The sequence below is a fragment of the Myotis lucifugus genome, unplaced genomic scaffold (assembly GCF_000147115.1).
Source record: "Myotis lucifugus unplaced genomic scaffold, Myoluc2.0 scaffold_42, whole genome shotgun sequence".
NCBI lineage: Eukaryota > Metazoa > Chordata > Mammalia > Chiroptera > Vespertilionidae > Myotis > Myotis lucifugus.
In genome coordinates, this window is record NW_005871090.1 from 6,474,843 (window position 1) to 6,493,037 (window position 18,195).

General features: G+C 41.4%; 1 protein-coding gene across 1 annotated transcript in view; it reads right to left on the reverse strand.

Moving 5' to 3' along the window:
* The window catches only part of KIF16B (kinesin family member 16B), a 276,668-nt gene that overhangs the window by 94,670 nt on the left and 163,803 nt on the right, over positions 1-18,195 (reverse strand). The window contains 2 exon segments of the mRNA XM_006087971.3: positions 513-1,871; positions 3,530-3,583. Of these exon segments, the coding sequence (XP_006088033.1) occupies positions 513-1,871; positions 3,530-3,583 (1,413 nt within the window).

Here is an 18,195-nt window from a genome sequence, read left to right on the forward strand (position 1 = left end):
CCTAAACGTTGGAGGTTAAAAAAAGTTAAGATCTATATATAAATTAGCCCTCCCAATAGGGATGAATGTCACATTCCCTTACCCACCACTGATGCACCAAGTTGTCCACGAGGGGGGGGGGGAGGGGGGGCGTGGAGAGGAGAGACAGACCAGAAGGAAGAAAGGAAAAGGAGGAAGGAATCAAGGCTAGAAGCTTTCAATTTTCTGTATTTATCACATATTAAAAAGTACACATTCCATAGGTCAGCGGGGTAATGAACAAGGCCTTTTTTTGTTTGTGTGTTGTTTTCAACTTTAGGCCAATGATTCTAGAACCAGGATCCTAAGGAGGAAGTAAAGGATGTTTAGAGGTATTTTTCTCAGGCAAATAAGCATTTGCCTGCGTACTAGAGAATATCAAAGCTAAATGAATTACTTTATAAAAAGACAGTGCTAGACACACTGTGAGGGGGAGACAACTCGCAATGGCGTGGCACCAGGGCTATGCCATGCTCTCCCTCTCCACATCTCACCTCTCCCGGTCCTTCTCCAGGGCCTCCTGCTCGGCTTCCAGGCTGGCCTGCAGCCCTGACTGCTCGCTGCTGCTGCTGCTCAGGGTGGCCAGCTTCTGCCTCTGCTCTTCGATCTCCAGGCCCAGGGTGGAGCGCCGCTGCAGGGCCGAGTGCCTCCTCTCCAGCCTGGCCACGGCCCGCTCCAGCGCCTCCTGCTGCTGCTTCTCCCGCGATTCCAGAATCTCTTTTTCCTTTTTCCTCACTTTTTCTTCCTGCCGGGCAACGTTGGCCGTGAATTCAAAGGTGGCTTGGAGTTTCTGCAGCTGGCTCGCGTTGGCTTGGTACTGGGCAAGCTGCTCTTCTTTTTCTTCCATTTCTTTTTCTACTTGATAAAGAGTGTTGTCTAAGCCCAGGGGGCCTCTATCGAGGATTTCAAACGCTCTCTGCTTTTCCTCTAACAGCGTCGGCAGATGATTCTGCAGGAGGTACTGGAGCTGGCGCTCTTTATATTGCAGCCTACACTCTGCTGGCTTTATTTTCTCTAAATCTTGAGCCACCTGGGGGACATATGTGACACCATCATCATTTTTTCCCAACAACCTAGAGTCCTCCTCATTTTCCGATTTTAATCGTTCTAGGGTTTCCTGTTCTTCTTCAACTTCTTTTTTCAGAAGGTCCTTCTGCTGCACCAGGTCCTTCTCCAAGTTGGCTAGCTTGACCAGTTGCCTTCTCTTGAACTCTAAGAAATGCAGCTGAGCCCTTTCCAGCTCCTCGCTGTCCTCATCGCCCTCGGCACGAGCTTCCTTCACCCGCAGCAGGGACGCCCGGATGCCCTCCAGGTCTCTGCGCTCTTCCTCCACCCGCTGCACCTCTCCGCGCCTCAGGAGCCGGATCATCTCCTGCTTCTCGCGTAGCTGCTCCTCCAGATGGGCCACGAGCGTGACCTGCTCCTTTTCTTGCTCCTCCAGCCTCTTTTTTTCCAGTTCCAGCTTGGCACACTGCTCCTCCTTTTCCCTTCTGAGCCGGTCCAGTTCTTCAAATATCTGCGTCTTCTCGGCCTTCTCGCTGTGGTTGAGTTCCTGCAGCCGCTGGAGTTCCTCTTTGACCCGGAGGAAGCGCTCTTCTTCCTGCTGCTTCTTCTGCAGCTCCATTTCCTGCTGCTCCCGCAGCCTTTCCTCTTCAAACCTCTCCTTCTCGGCGAGCAGGTCCTTGAGCCGGCTCTCAATGTGGAAGCTGCGGCGCTTGAGGCTCTCCTCCTGCTTGCGGATCTGGCGCTGGACGATCTCCGTCTCCTTGCGCTGGCTCTCCACCTCCTGCTGCATGCGCTCCAGCGCCGCCTTGTCGGATTTCTGCTTCTCCTCCATTTCCTCTATGAGTTTCCTGAAATGCACAATGTTGACTGGTCATCATTTGAACACCGTATTCAAATGTTGCTCTCTCTCCCCGAACTGAAATGCTCTGAAAATGAATATACGATATACTAAAGCTAAGCCCTTCGCTACAATAAAAATGAGGGAGAACTGCTTTGCTTTTCATTTCCAATAGCAGGCTGTGTGATTTTTTTTTTTACTCTCTAACTGTCCAACATATCATTTGCCTAATCTCTTAAAGTAGCCTCTGATATCATGTCTTTGTAGTCTATAAGCATAATGTGTTATGCATAATATAATTTTAAAAGCCCCCTGAGCTCAGAGAGAAAGAAGCCTGCCCAATTTAAATTTAAATGTGAATAATTTTATTCAGCCCAATGGTTAAAATGCAACAAATTCAGTTAACGAGATGGCATTAAACAAAAACGCTTATGCTCTCTTCAATTCATTGGGGTCAAATATCAAAGTCACGATAATCGACAGTTCATTGTTCCTGCTCAAATAACTACATGCTATTTAGCATTTAATCACTATCTTAGAGAAATCATTAATAACCAAATGGCCCTAAATACTAGCTTATTAATACACAACACTGAATATAACAGAATCTTCATTAGAATACTTAAGTGCATGACTCCAGGGGTTCCATGTCATGCTTTGTGTCTAAGACAGTGGTTCTCAACCTTCTGGCCCTTTAAATACAGTTCCTCATTGTTGTGACCCAACCATAAAATTATTTTCATTGCTACTTCATAACTGTAATGTTGCTACTGTTATGAATTGTAATGTAAATATCTGATATGCAGGATGGTCTTAGGTGACCCCTGTGAAAGGGTCATTCGACCACCAAAGGGGTCGCGACCCACAGGTTGAGAACCGCTGGTCTAGGAGAACAAATGACCCCCACAGGGTGCTAACTCAATGTTTCAGGGGTGGGATGGCCTACAAAGCAGGAACACAGGTCTGTAAGAGAACGGATGATGGCCTCCACCTCGGACCCCTCAAGGATCTGTCTTATCTGATGCTGGAAACGAATTCATCTGTAACATCTAAACTCCAGATTCTAGAAAATAAAGTCACTTTGTAAATATTTCTATGGCCTTAGTTTCTACTCAAGTGTCTTAGTCCATTTCTTGAGCTGTTAAATAGAACAGGAGAAAAAAAAAGAGATATTTACCAAATAATTATATTCAGAACATATAAGAACTCTCCAAATCAATAAATTAACCACACATTCACACACACCAGAAGAAGCAGCTTAGAGGGAAATACAGATGGCCAACCAGCATGAGGAAAGATGTTTAGAGGGGGGAGGCATAAGGAAGGGGAATTATCATTCTTTCAGCTTTTTAAAAACTAACCTGATATTTTAAGGAAGATATATTTGCGAGTTAAATTTAAACAAGTATGTATTTGGCATAATTAAATGAGTGTACTCAATTTGCCTACTGGCTCTATTTCTCCTTTCTCACAAGTATTTGAAGATGAATTATTAAAAAAATTGAGATATGACATAAAACTTACCAGCTAAAGAAAATGGCCTATAGTCATTAGACATGTAAATAACAGAGATGGAGTGAGGTACTGAAATAGACATAGATGAAATTGGTCTAGGACATTAACACATGAATCCACAACTACAGTAGTGTTAAAACCCATGTTGCTTACCTTTTGCTTTCCAATTTTTCAAGTTCTTCACGCTGCTGCCGCTCAAATTCGAGTCTAAGAAAATCAAATGAAAATTAGTCACTTTTCTAAAAGAGCTTTCTCTCTCTTACTTTTTGTACATTTATCTATTACAAAGAACATCAGTTATTTGAGTATGTATGATTTTTCATTACTATGGATTAGCAAGTTTAAAAAGTAAACTTAATTCTATGACTATAATTAGAAATTAAACATACTTTATTTGGAGCTTGAATTCAGACTTAAAAAAAAAAGTATCTTACTTAAAGAAAAATAAACAAACTCCACAGTACTGAAATGGCAGAGTTAAAGACTTCTAAATGATAAGCATGTCTAGTCCATGCAGCTTAGTCACTGATAAGTATATAAAAATGGAGAATCTCTACCTTAGACAGATGGGTCCTTTTAAAGGGAAAAGACTGCCAGGGAGGTAGAGAGAGAGAGCACAGACATCAATTAAGAAAACAACTGAGGAAAATATCAGGAGAAAAGCAGTAAGGTACAAAAGCCAATAGCCATGAACAAATTTAAACATCTTTTTTATAAATATCACATTTGCCAATAATTTTTGAAGCAAACATTAGCTCTGTAATAGTTTGTACACTTTCCATGATAATTAGAGCACTAATAACTGAGTGTAAGTAATAATTGTAAGCAGTAGTCAAATTCATATTTCCTACTGTACAGATAGTTATACTGCAGGAAGTTTGTCAAGATCCTCCTTAACTAGGAGTTACATGTGGCTAGATAGATCATGAACAGGTTCCCCCACAGTGGTAGCAAAATAACGGAGGCCTAAGCCATTGGGAATTTTGGGAAAAAAAATCACTAAAATATTGATAACAAAAGTTGACTTTTTCCTTAAGTACTAGATTTAATTAGTGCAAGATTTCATTATTTCTATTAAACAGCATGAACTGTAATTCACATATTTTCCTGTTTTGGTAGTTGGCAGATATTCTAAAAAGTTGAACTATGGAAAAATTCACCATGGATTATTTTCCTGGGATAATGTGCAAGTGCAAATTGACCAGTTGTCTTTACAATGAGCTAACAAATATTTCAAATAGCTCTGGTATCGATTTAATGTGCTCCAATATTGAGAATAAGATGGCTGATGGACCTTGTCCTGAATGTTTCACAAGTGAGCTTACCCTGTCTCCCTTATAAATCCTTAAAATAGCAAATAGGATCAGGAACCAAAGCTTGGATATGTGAATGGACTTGTCCAAGGTCATAAAGATAAGGTGTGCTGGAGCCAGGATTTGAACAGAAGACAGCCTGCTTCCAAAATATCCTCAATTAATTAATTTTATAAGCAATATTTAAATTTGCGATGTACAATAAAAGCATTAAGTCCTTCACTGAAACTTGTCATTTAGGATTATATTTATCCTCCTATCAAATAAAAATAATCTGTAGATTACAGGCATTGTCATCCATGAGAAATTAATCATGCATATATGATTTTTGCCAGTTTCCAAGCGTAACACTTAAATCATTACACTAAGTGGGTATTAACTTCATTCAAGTTAATATATGACCACTCTCTTTCCTATAACAATAAATGAACCTTGGGGATGTTTCCTAGTAGTTATTTTTAGACTTTGGGACAGTTTAGTCTTTCTAGAGATACTTATGAAATCAAAAAGAATCCCTGGATAAAACATTTTCAAAATCAGAGAATTTCCCCAATGGAATTGTCTTTATTTTCTATTTTTATTTTCTGTGAATAGCTCAGTGTGACTGTCCATAGACACTGCTCTGACAATGTCACAAGTGCATGGTCATAAGCCAAGTGCTACTCTGAAAGTTGGGTGCCCCAAGTTCGAAGGAAAACCTATCCCCTGAGATGTTTACAATGTGCAGGCAATGGGCTGGGCACTCAGTATGAAATACCTCCTTTTGTCCTCCCAACCCCAGCAGATTGGCACTATTTTATAGAACAGGAAAGTGAGGTTCAGAGCAGGTAAATAGCAGAGGGAGCACTTGGATCCACGTTTGGTACTAAAGCCAACTACTACAATCGTTGCTAATGAGCTGCATGGTCTCAGGTCATAAAATGTGAGTTTTAATATCTTCAATTCTTGAAAATGACACCCTGAGCATCTGTTATTTTTAATGAGCACAATGTCAGGCACTGTACTAGGCACAGGGGATTCAGCAGTCTGTAAGGGAAATGTTGTCACTGCACCCACAGGGCTCCCAGTCTGTAATAGTCAAATGAACACATGTGTCACAAGTAAGGAATGAGGAGGAACACAGTGATATAACAGAGAAGGGTACTAATCTCAGAATTGGTAAGTTTGTAGAATCAAGGCAAGCTACCCGAGGAAACCTATATCTAAACTACACCATTTTTCTTCGGGCAATGTACAGAAACTCAAGAGAATCACAATATAACCAAATCTTCTTGGCTTGCTGTGGGAGAAATGGCAAGACATAAAGCTCAATAGAACAACAGAAGCAAGACTGTGAAGTGCCTTGAAGATATATTTAGGACTTTGAACTTGACCCTGTGATGATGGTAGAAAAGTGTCTTGGAATAGGGTTGTTGAAAAACAGATAGACTTTGTGTTCTGTAGAGAACAGGAAGGAGGGGAACAATATGAGAAATGAAGAAACAAATTAGGAAGCTTTTGTAGTCATATAAATAAGAGATGATGGAGGCAGGACCTAGGATAACTAGGATAAAGAAATGAGGACATTCTCTGATATTAAGTAGGTTGAATTGATAGAACTTGATAACTGGTTGCATTTTGGGGGTTTGTGATGAGAAAGAAAGAGTCAAAGATGAGTCTCAGGTCTCTGGCCAGGTTACAAATTCTAGTGGTTTTGAGACTATTAAATGAATTAAAATTAACTCTGAATACTTAATTTTCACAGAAGTTAAAGAAAATAACAAGTCTTACATCCAAGGATTATAGTCAGGATCAAATGAGATAATACATGAAAAATACCTAGTCCCTAATAGAGCATCTGCACATATTAGGTCCATAACAATAGCCTCTCATTGTTAGGATCCACTGAGATAGGGAGGATAACTGGGGGTAAAGCCAGCTGGGGGGTGGGGAGAAAGAAGCAGTGGTAGCTGTACTAGTGCTAGCACTCATGGTGGTGAAGGTGAGGGTAGTAGTTAATATCCACTGATGCTAACATCCACTGAAGACTTGGTCTATACCTGCTTCTAGGTAATTTGCATTTAACTCTCAAAATGGCCTTGTGTGATACAGGTGCCATCATTACCCCATTTTACCTATGAGCAATGTCCGTATTGCTAGTAAATGGCAGAATCAATCTTGATTCTAGAGCCCATAATTGTAATCTCTTCTCTATCCTATCTTCATGAAGGTAATATCAAGTTTACACATGTTGTATGGAATGATTCCAGAAGATCATCCAAATTGAGCTATCCAACAGGCAGGGGATTCAAAGGTCTGGCAGTCAGGTCTTTATCGAGGATGGAGATAGACTTGGGATTCACCAGTATCTAGACAAGAAGTGAAACCACAATAGTGGCTGAGGCTACACGGGACAAATGTATAGAATGAGAATAAAGGAGCTTAGTGCGAAGTCTGGAAGTCCACAGATCCTGCAGTGACTGGCAGAAAAGGACAGGCCTTCAAATGAGGTAGGAGTGAGCAGTTAAAGACAGAAAGAGAAGACCAAGAAAAGATAGACATAGGACAGTAGAGGGAAGAGGGTGCTTCAAGAAAGGGATTGGTAATATGAAATGCTTCGGGAATGTCAATTAAGATGGAGCCCAAGAAGAATTCATTGAACTTAACAACATGGAGATCATCAGTGACCTTGAAGTAACCCCTGTGAATGGGAGCTCATTTGAATATCTAGAAGAGACTTATGTATATTTAAATCCTTGTATAAATAAGCCAAAAGGAAGAGGGGATAAAAAATTGGGGAGAGGTTGGCGATATCTCAGGGGATCCTGATTGGGCATGAGAAGAAAGGATGAACCAATGGCTAAGAGCAAGGATTATTCTAGCCCAGATCAAATCCTGGCTCCAATGTGACTATGGAACAAGTTCTCAGCATCTCTTAGGCTCAGTTTCCTCATCTGAAAATAGACTCAAAATAACCCTAGTTCCTACAGGGTAGAGAATCCAATAACAGCACAAACTGAGAAATCAGCAGTTAATAAATATTAGCCCTGAATCCTATAGGGTCCATAGTATAAGTAGAGGAAGCTAGCCTGACAAAGGCAAAAGGGCAGTTCAGCCATTGGAACAGTAAGGAAGGAGTAAAGGATGAATCTATAGCAGACATGAGATTTGATGGTGTTGTTCTCTTAGGACTTCTGTATTCTCTGTGAGGTCAGAAGCAAGGTCCTCTGCTAAAAGTGAGGAGGAAGAGTGGTTGGCTTAGATGCTTAAATAACATGGAGATTATTTATAACAAGTGAATGGACCAATTTCAGGACAAAAAACAGATCGATGGTTCCAGATGGGACTCTGCCAAGTGGGAGAAGCAAAGGACCATCTGAGCATTTAGGAAACGGACGACTAAAGTGCTGGGGATGAGGACTTAATTAAATAGGTAAGTAAGTGGGGACAAAACAAGGCTAAGGGAAAAGGTAAGAAATCAAAAAAATTCTCAGGATGAGTTATCCACATGCAGTCATAGTACAGTGAAGGCCTGGGGAGAGTTGGGAGTAGGGTGGCAGGGGTTAATGGCAGTGTAGGGGGGAACATCTGTAATACTTTCAACAATAATTATAAAATTTTAAAAAGAGAGATATACTGTCAGGATTCAGAAAGATGGGGAAGCTTAGAAGGAAATTCCTAGAAGACAAGTAGATGACAACTGTAAGGAGAGGCAAAGAGTGGGAGAGGCAGATGCTAGAAGTGAATGGATCAGGAGTGCACTATGGGTCAGACTAAGGGTGGCCTCAGAGCAGCAGGGAAGACCCAAGAGTCTCTGGGAGATTTCCCTTTAGATCACATGATTGGGGTGGGGAAGGGAAAAGTATTGAATCAGAGGCGGCTGTCACACTCAGTTGTATGAGCCACAGCTCTGATTCCTCTTAAAGAATACCATCTATTGAAATATAAAATTCTTAGTCAAGAAATCAGAACTATGTTGTACCCTTGAAAGTAATATAAAATTGTATGTCAACTGCAATTGAAAATTTTTTTAAATATTTAAAAAGAAATCAGAGAGAGATTCCAATTTTAATTCTTAATGAAGTAGCATGACTTCATTTTCATGACCTGTTTCTAAATAGGAAAAAGGCTTGATTGCTTTCTACTACTGAAAGCAATATGTCTTTGATAAATAATGACTCCCATTTACTTAAAAATAAGAGTAAAACAAAAGAAAACAAAACCCATTGGTAATTACTTTTATACCTCTGAAGTCATTTTACTTTCTAATCTAAAAGGAGGAAAATGGCTCCTTAGGTCCAGCCAACACTTTCACTGGCAGCTACAGAGTGGAATGGAAGCTGAGCTCCAGACCACACTATGCCTGGAAAGGAGCTCTTACCCTGCAATGGAGGTGAGCTGAAGGTCAGGCAGTCCCTCACCTGGATATCTTCCGTAGGAATGTGAACAGGTAAGGACAGAATTCCAGTCAGTGGGTAGGCCTGGATTTTTCCTACCAGATTCAGGTTATAATAAAATATAGGAATGCCTTCATGCGTGTACAATCCATGAGGTTGCACTGGGCCGCTCTACTGTTGTCACCTTGAAATTCTTAATATGTGAACAAGAGGCCCCACATTTCATTATGTACTAGGCTGGTCTGATCAAGTATATGTCATTTTTAAAGAACTCCAGCCTCTTTCCTGGAATGTTGGGTGAGGTTCCAGTTCAGATCCTGATCAGGGATAGGTGGAAAGGAGCTAGAAAAGGCTGGATCTCAGGATAAGATGGTTCACCTCTCCCTCATCCTTCCTCAGGGATTCAGTTTTGACCACAGTGGATTCTGTAATAGTTTAGACCAGAATGACTGACCTTCTCACCACCCTACCACCCTGAGAAACTTCCAGTCAGTCTCAAGTGTCCTTATGAATGAGCAAATCCCAAGGGAAATCTTAAAGACTAAAGAGAAAGTTTGGATTTGAATGTTAGAGTTTGCTCAGGTCCTGACCTTGAGAACCTTGACATCATAAATGTTCTTTAAAGAATGAGAAGAAGCCAGTTACCATCCCAAGGTAGGCACAGGGAAACATGAAAGAACTGGCCATTCATCCAGGCTCCAACTCTTCAGGGAAAGGCCTTGCTGTCTTGCCATGTTCATCCGCTCTCATGAAAACTTTCACTAGAAAGCTAAGAATAGCTAGCTGCTTTGTGGAGAGGGTTGGAAATGCTATTCCACTCACTCCCTGCCTCCTTTTATCCCCTCCCCCAAATCATGGTGTAACACGTCAGGTTATCCTACAGTGAAGTGACTTACATACAACTGAAATCAAGGTGTGTATATCAAAATGTGGTCTCACAATGCAGATTAACTAGAGGTTGTAAAATTAAGCCCCACTTAGGTAAAAATCAGTTTATAACATAACTACCCATAGTACTCTGGGGTTGGCTTTCTCATAAACTTCCAAATCCCTGGTCTAGAAAGGACTCACTAAAGACTTTCCAGGAGCTAGTCTTAAGCCTTTTGGATTACAAATGAAAGTGCTCAAAGAAATAAAAGTTCTTTAAAAAATAGTAAAATTTGAGCATTTTAAGTGACTTTCTCTTCAGCTTATTTTTCCTAACAGTGGTATGACTTGCTCTAATAAAGATGGTCAGGACCACATGTTAAACGCAGGACAGCCCTGATCAAGCATCACAGGTGGTGATAACTACATGAAAACTCAAAAGAGCATGCACTGAATGCAGCACACAGCCCTACACCTTGCTTCTGGCCCCCCTTAACTTTACAGGACAGGAGACAGAGGCCCCAAGAGTTTGAGAGAGAGGTCCATGGTCCAGGAGGACCTCCTCTTTAGAAGAGCCAAGAGTAAAGCCCACATTCTCCTACTCCTCTTCCATCCTAACCTTGACTCTGACCTCCCATCTTACCTCCTCAACCACACCATGGTAACTTTTGTCCCAGAAAGGGCATCCTAAAAGTTAAAGATAATTCATCATTCCAACCTGTACTTCTCCCTGCTGGACAAACCAGAACAGTGCAGCACAGGCAATTTTAGTGACACTCATTCAGCCATGCAAGCATTTTCAACAGGACATGGGGTGGAGGGACAGCATTCATGGCTGCAGGGAGCAGAGGAGGCCTCCCAAAAAAGCTAATGTCTGAGATGGGCTTTAACAGATAAACAGAATAACAATGGGCATAGTGTGGAAAGTAAGGGATTTAGTAGAAAAAAAATAGGAGAAGAAAGACAAATTATACAAGCAAAGGAAGCAGTAGAGAGCCTTGTTTGGATATTGCTTTGAATACATAAAGGGAAGTGGTAAGAAATAGAAGTTAGACTGGGCAGAATGTCAAAGGGTAACTAACCTTCCTGGGTTACCTTTCCTTCCTCTGTAGTTTTCTACAAAAGGCACAGGAACCAGTGAGTGGTGCCCACATCCATTAATTATTTTGTTCAACAGACAACCAATGTGCCAGGCACTGTCCTAGACACTGGTGTCATAAACCTCTCATTCTAGTTAGGGGAACAGTGTGTTTTGTGGAAAGTGCTGTGGAAAATAATGAATCCAGGAGAGAGAGTGCAGAGAGCAAGGGATATATGTATTTGGTGCCAACGTGAGGGAGAAGCCAGGCCAATGACTGGGAGACAATGTGTATGGCACACTGGGAACACAACAAGACCAGCATGGCAAGAGCAGGTGGAACCAGTGGAGAGTGATGGTATGAGAGCAATTTTGACCCAAGAGGGAGCCAGGGCCAAGACCACCTGGGATCCTACAGGTCACAGAATGCAGATAGAGCCCTGTCCACCAGGGCTCCTTAAGGACAGAGACCAGCCTTACTTGACTGTATATCCTGAGGGCTGTGGGCAAGGCACATAGTCGGTGTTCAACCAATGACTGCTATGGATAATGATCTGAAGTCAGTGACATGAGGCTCAGAGCCAGATTCCCGTTACACCGTCAAAGAATACCTGGATGAGGAGATGGTGTCAACCAATGCAGAACTCTCTTTGCCTTAAGAAATAACTTTTCGTGCTTCCCACCCTCTCAAGATGAAAGTAATTAACAGTAGTAAATGCAGAAAAAAGAGGTAAGCCCCTCACTATGAATGCTCGTATAGCATTCATGGTATACAGCCTTTAGTCTTCATAGCCATACACATACACACATGGATGAGAGACTAGGACAGAGTCTTTTTTTTGTAACCTTTTTCTCTGCACATATATCTTGAAAAAATCCCCAAATCATTAATTGTTATTCTACAACATAGTTTAATATCATGTAGTTTATAATATGGATGCACCATGATTTATATAAGCAATCTCATACTGTTGGAAATGTACATGGTAGGTGATTCTGACAGAACAGTGTGGTGGGATCTAGACTGGGAAGCCCAAGAAGAGGTTAGTTTAATAAAAGAAAAGCTGTGCATGTTTATGGGCACAGAGAGAACACAGAGACCAGAAAAGGGAAGTTTGAAGATGCAAAAAAGACTTAAAATGCCCCACAGCTCCTCTGCCTTGACAATACCTCCTTGAAGTGAAGAGCTTTAAGAATCTGCTTCACACATTTGCACTTCTTTGATGTTGCATGCTGAGAGACAAAATGCTGACATGCCCAAACAGCAACGCTTGAAATGTATGCCAGGTATGGGACTAAGGCTGGCGGAGGAATGGGAGTGCCTTTTGTGCCTCCATGGGCCATCTGCCCACCCCCAGCTCCCCACTGTTATGCCTCTTCTGTACTTGGTCTTCCAAGCATCCTTTCCCTTTTTTTTTCTCTCCCTGGCTTCTCTCTCTTTATTCCTCCCCCTGTTGCTGGAATGGAAGCCGCAGCTCCCATCAAGTGAACAATTCAGGGAGGTGTGGATATAGGTGAAAAACTAACCAAGTGGAAAATATTTACATAAATGGATTAGTTGCAATGCAATCAACAATTTATGTGGGGGAAAAAGGGAAAAATTTCCCAAAGCAATTAATGATAAGGAAACTTTACATTATGATATAAACACAGAAAGATGTGTTCAATGGCCTGGGGGGAAGTTCACAATAAAATATTAAAAGAAAAAGTAGAGCCCTAGCCGGTTTGGCTCAGTGGATCGAGCATCAGCTGTGGACTGAAGGGTCCTGGGTTCCATTCCTGTCAAGGGCATGTACCTCAGTTACAAGCTCCTCCCAGCCCCGGCCCTGGATGGGGCTTGATGCAGGAGGCAACCAATCCATGTGCTTCTCTCACATTGATGTTTCTCTTTGTCTTTCCCCCTTTCTTCCACTCTCTCTAAAAATCAATGGAAGAATATCCTCGGGTGAGAATTAAAGAAAAGAAACATTTAAAAAAAGAAAAAGCAGAATACAGAACTGTATATCTAGTGTGATCTCAATTTTACTTTATAAATACTCTTTATAATGAATAATTATAATATATGATGTACAATTAACTAAATACTATAAAATATAAGTAAATGTTACAAATATAAACCAATCATTATTTCTTGGTGGAAGGACTATGAATGCTTGTGATTACTTTATTCATTCCTGAATGTTTTACTTTTTGGTAATAAGCATTTAAATTTATAATGAGACAAACTACCTGTTTCACATTTTTTAAAATCTATTGTGATTACAGCTACCATTTCACTTCCTTTTTGCTTCTATGAATCTCTGGTTCATTTCCATTTATTCCCAACAATGATGATAATTAACCTTTAGGAGATCATTAGATATGGAGGTTGTGGATGGTGACAAAACATCTGATGTCACTAATGTGGGACACAGCTATTCCAGGTTAGAATTATGGTCTGTGATAAAAAAAAAAGGGTGGGGGGGGAAGTGGATGGAAGTACCTCATCATGTGGTAGGCAGTTAGACAGACATGAGCAGAGCAAGCACCATGGGCAGGTACATAAGGTCACTGGAGTGCCTAGCAACAGGCAAAATTGGAAAAACAAAGATCTCACCCCCAAGGTAACCTTTCCTCCCTGGCCTGTTGCTAGTCATGTGTCATGCAGATTAGACCCCATTAGAGGGTGAATGAACAAGGGGGCCAGAAAATAGGCCTTAAGCAATAAGTCCTCAGGATAATAAGGTTCTGACCCGCAACAAATAAATGCAGTTTATTTGTTCTCAGTTGTTTTCAGCTCCAGGCCCAGAAAAACAGGAAAACCAGACAAGGGACTCCACAGCTGACCTCAGGACCAGCTGCACTGACTAATGACCTCCTTCCCTGGCACCAGCCAATCAGTGGAGATCATGACCCTAAAGGGACACACCGGGAAGCTCATGAATGTTCTATTGAGATGCTCTCCTGGGACCTCCCCTAAAATCTCCACTCTTTTTTTTAAAAAATATTTTATTGATTTTTTACAGAGAGGAAGGGAGAAAGATAGAGAGTCAGAAACATCGATGAGAGAGAAACATCGATCAGCCGCCTCCTGCACATCCCCCACTGGGGATGTGCCCGCAACCCAGGTACATGCCCTTGACCGGAATCGAACCCGGGACCTTTCAGTCCACAGGCCGACGCTCTATCCACTGAGCCAAACCGGTTTCGGCATAAAATCTCCACTCTTAAAAACCCTTAGGAGGATGCCCTGGCCGATGTGTACAGTGGTTAGAGCATTGGCCTGCTCACCAAAGGGTTGCAGGTTGGATTCCTGGTCAAGGGCATGTACCTGGTTGCAGGTTCCACTATTGGCCCCCAGTGCAGGAGGCAACCAACCAATGTGTCTCTCTCACATCGATGTTTCTCTCTCTCTTTCCCTGCCCCCTTCCACTCTCTCTAAAAATCAATGGAAATCCTCAGGTAAGGATGGAGGACCCAGGAGCACACCATGCTTTCCCCTCCCTTCCCCCTCTTCTTCTCCACAAGGCACATTTTCCTGTCTCTCTCATTCTCCTAAGCTCCAAGTGCCTTTCTTGTGCCTCTGTAATTTGTTTCCTGAGCCCATTTCTTCTACTGCTCACTTCTTCTACCTCCATGACTTTCTAAATAAACCTTCTATTGTAGTTTGAATCTTTGCTTTGAACTGTTTCTTAGCCAGAACTCAGTACCGAGGTAGCTGAATGCAGGTACCCCACCAGTCTAACACCTGATGCCATTCTCACTGCCAACAGTCAGGGCATAACAATTTTTTTTCTCTCTCTCTCTCTCTCTCTCTCTCTCTCTCTCTCTCTCTCTCTCAATACACAGACCTAGAGTCAACAAATAGATGCACCAACAGACAAAATTACCAACTATTTAAAGTGCTACCAAGGAAAAATAGGGAACATACTGAATGAATGGCCAGGGCTATGAAATTTGTATGGGGTTGGTAAGACCTCTATGAGGAAGTAAGACTTAAACTGAGGATTCAGCCATGTGAAGTGTGGGCAAACACATGCTGAGTGTTACAGGAGGAGGAAACCCATGTACAAAGACCTGGGAGCAAGAATGGACAGGCACATCTGAAACCCTTGATGGAATCTGCAACAAGCTGCAATCAAATGAGTTAAGTACACAGAGCTGGTGGCATGTAATCAAGTTAACATAATGTTACTTTAAAAGAAAGCTACTAACTATAACTACCTTGGTCCATAACTACCTTTCATCATTGCACTAGGAAAAGCCTAATTTCCTACTTGACCTTTACAATTCAGCTTGAGATTGAACAATTATAAAATGAGTGAAGCACAATGCAGACCTAAAGGGACTAAATAAAGACAAATTATTCTTTAAGTTCTACAGCTCAGGTTTCTGACTACTTTGAAAACAGAAGACACTGGGAGCGGATCATTGAAAGTGGCTCCCAGTGAAATAATATTCAAGGACAAAAGGAAAGACCAAAGTCAGTAATTAACACTAGTCTCTGTTCATGGAAGGAAAGAACCCACTTCTTCCAGTTGCTTTCATCACAAGTCCCCCATGACCGTGTTTGTTAACAAGCTCCTTAAGGCACTTCACAGCAACTGTAAAGTTCGGAAATGGTCCATAAAAAAAGGCAAGGCAACTGAGACAAAAAGCTGGAGAAGAAAGCGGCCTTACAGCAAAGCAAAGTTTTGAAAATGGTTAAGGCCCAATAAAATAAACCAGCAGAGATAAACACAGTAAATATCCATCAATTAAAACACGGGTTAATTACCAAATCACCAGCAACATGAATATTGCCAATTACATGTATAAAGCTTTCATGCTCAAGGTCAGCAAGAAAAAAACAATAAGAATAAAACAATGTTTAAAGTAGCAAAAATGAAAGAAAAGCAGAGAGAAAGCAGACCTAGCAGGGGACTGCATTTACAGGCAATGTGACCATTCCTCCAGAACATGCATGCCCTCACGCGACAGTGCAAAATCTCACCAAGAGCATCTCCAGCTATGGCCAGACTCTGATTCTAAAACCCCTTCCACATTGGTATGAATCAAGATGAGAAACTGCACTCACTTAGTTCACATTTATTTTATGTCTATTAAGTTCCAGGTATGAAGCTGGGCACAGAGTGAACAACAAATTAGATTCTGTGCCAGTTTCCTAGAAGCTTAGTCACCTATAGGGAAGCTAAGACTCAGTGCAGCAAAGGAGGTAACCCTGCTTGTTGTCATCTTACTTTCTCCCTAATGTGACTTATTTATCCTTTCAGTTGAAGAGAGGGAGGGAGATGGGGGAGAGGGGAGAATGGGGAGGGAGGGCATAAGGAAGAAAGAGGGAAGAGGTGGGAGGTAGGAAGGGAAATGAAAGATGTTTTTGTTGTTGTTTTTTCATATAATTGACAGCTGGTGATTGGGAACCGAGTTCCTTCCAGCTTTATATTCCAAAATTCCATCCCTACTCTTAGTCTGAAAGGACCAGGAAGGCTGGAACTAACTGCATGCAGCATCCCTATGGCACGTAACTCAGCACAGGACAAGTTGATGAATCCTTGGTGCTCATCAGGATGCCCAGGACACACTTAGGGGATCCAGCCGCTGTTAGCAGGATGCCCTAGTCCAGTGGTCGGCAAACTGCAGCTCGCGAGCCACATGCGGCTCTTTGGCCCCTTGAGTATGGTCACGAAGTTTCAATCGCACTGTACATGTGCGCCCACACGTGGTATTTTGTGGAAGAACCACACTCAAGGGGCTGCAGTTTGCCGACCACTGCCCTAGTCTCTAGTTCCTGTGAATACAGCTCAGAGCTGCTTCCAGAAGAGTGTACTTCTATTGACACAGTGGACACTTCAAGAGGATTTATTTCCAGTTTGCAAGCAGATGGAAAGTCTCAAACAGTGTCAGTGGGAAATGGTAGTGATATGAACAACCATTCCATAGAACAATTTGTAAAAATGTATCAAGACAGCCTTAAAACCATGTACACCCTCTGACCTAGTACTTCCATTTCTACTTTTTTTTCTCCCCTGAGGAAGTAATCATGGATAAACACAAAGATATAGCTACAAATATGTTCATCCCACACAATGCCTAACAATAGAAGATAAGTTAAATAGGTATGGAATATCCATACAACGGACTATCACTTGGATACTAAAATGATGTGTCAAAATATATACGAAAGGAAAAGATCTCCAAATGTAGAAAACTTTTACAAGTCTAATTTGAACCCATTTTCATAAAAGAATGTATATATATGTGTGTGTGTGTGTGTGTATATGGATATATGTGTGTATATATATATATATATATATATATATATATATATATATATATATATATAAATGTGTGTATATACACCATATATATGCACATGCATACAGAGAAAGATTGAGAAAGATGAGTAGATAGTGGAATAGACAGAGGGATGGACTACAATATAGAACATGTTTAATTAACTCTGCAATAATTTCTTTTTTTATGTGATTTCTAAAGTTATCATAATAAACATATTAAATTAAAAAGTTAGGTTAGAGCCAAAACCGGTTTGGCTCAGTGGATAGAGCGTCGGCCTGCGGACTGAAAGGTCCCAGGTTCGATTCCGGTCAAGGGCATGTACCTGGGTTGCGGGCACATCCCCAGTAGGAGGTGTGCAGGAGGCAGCTGGTCGATGTTTCTCTCTCATCGATGTTTCTAACTCTCTATCTCTCTCCCTTCCTCTCTGTAAAAAATCAATAAAATATATTTAAAAAAAAAAAGTTAGGTTAGAAATACTGGTCAGTCATCTGTCTTCATCCCCTGATCACTGATGACATCAGACATCTTCTGCTAGGCCTTCTACAGCTACAGAAGTCTGTCGGCCAAGCAAACCCTACCTTAGACTGTTATACTCCAAGAAGCTGCTGGGACGGCTTACCAAATACAGGTCTAATTTTTTACTTTTGACATTTTTTGGTCCAATTGGATTTGCAACCTGGGTGTTTCCCCTCTTCAAAATTTAATTATTCAAATATATTCATTTAAATGAGTTCGCCATTGGTTCGTCTTTAAAGGAAAATAGTGCACAAGTGAAAATCCCTTCCTTTATTTCAAGACTGAAATGAACTTGGGTTGTAAGTAAATTTGCTTAGAGCACTTTCATGAAGCTGTGAAAGCTTCCACATCCTGCCAAATCAGCTGCCTGTTCGCAGTGTCAGAGCAAGACAG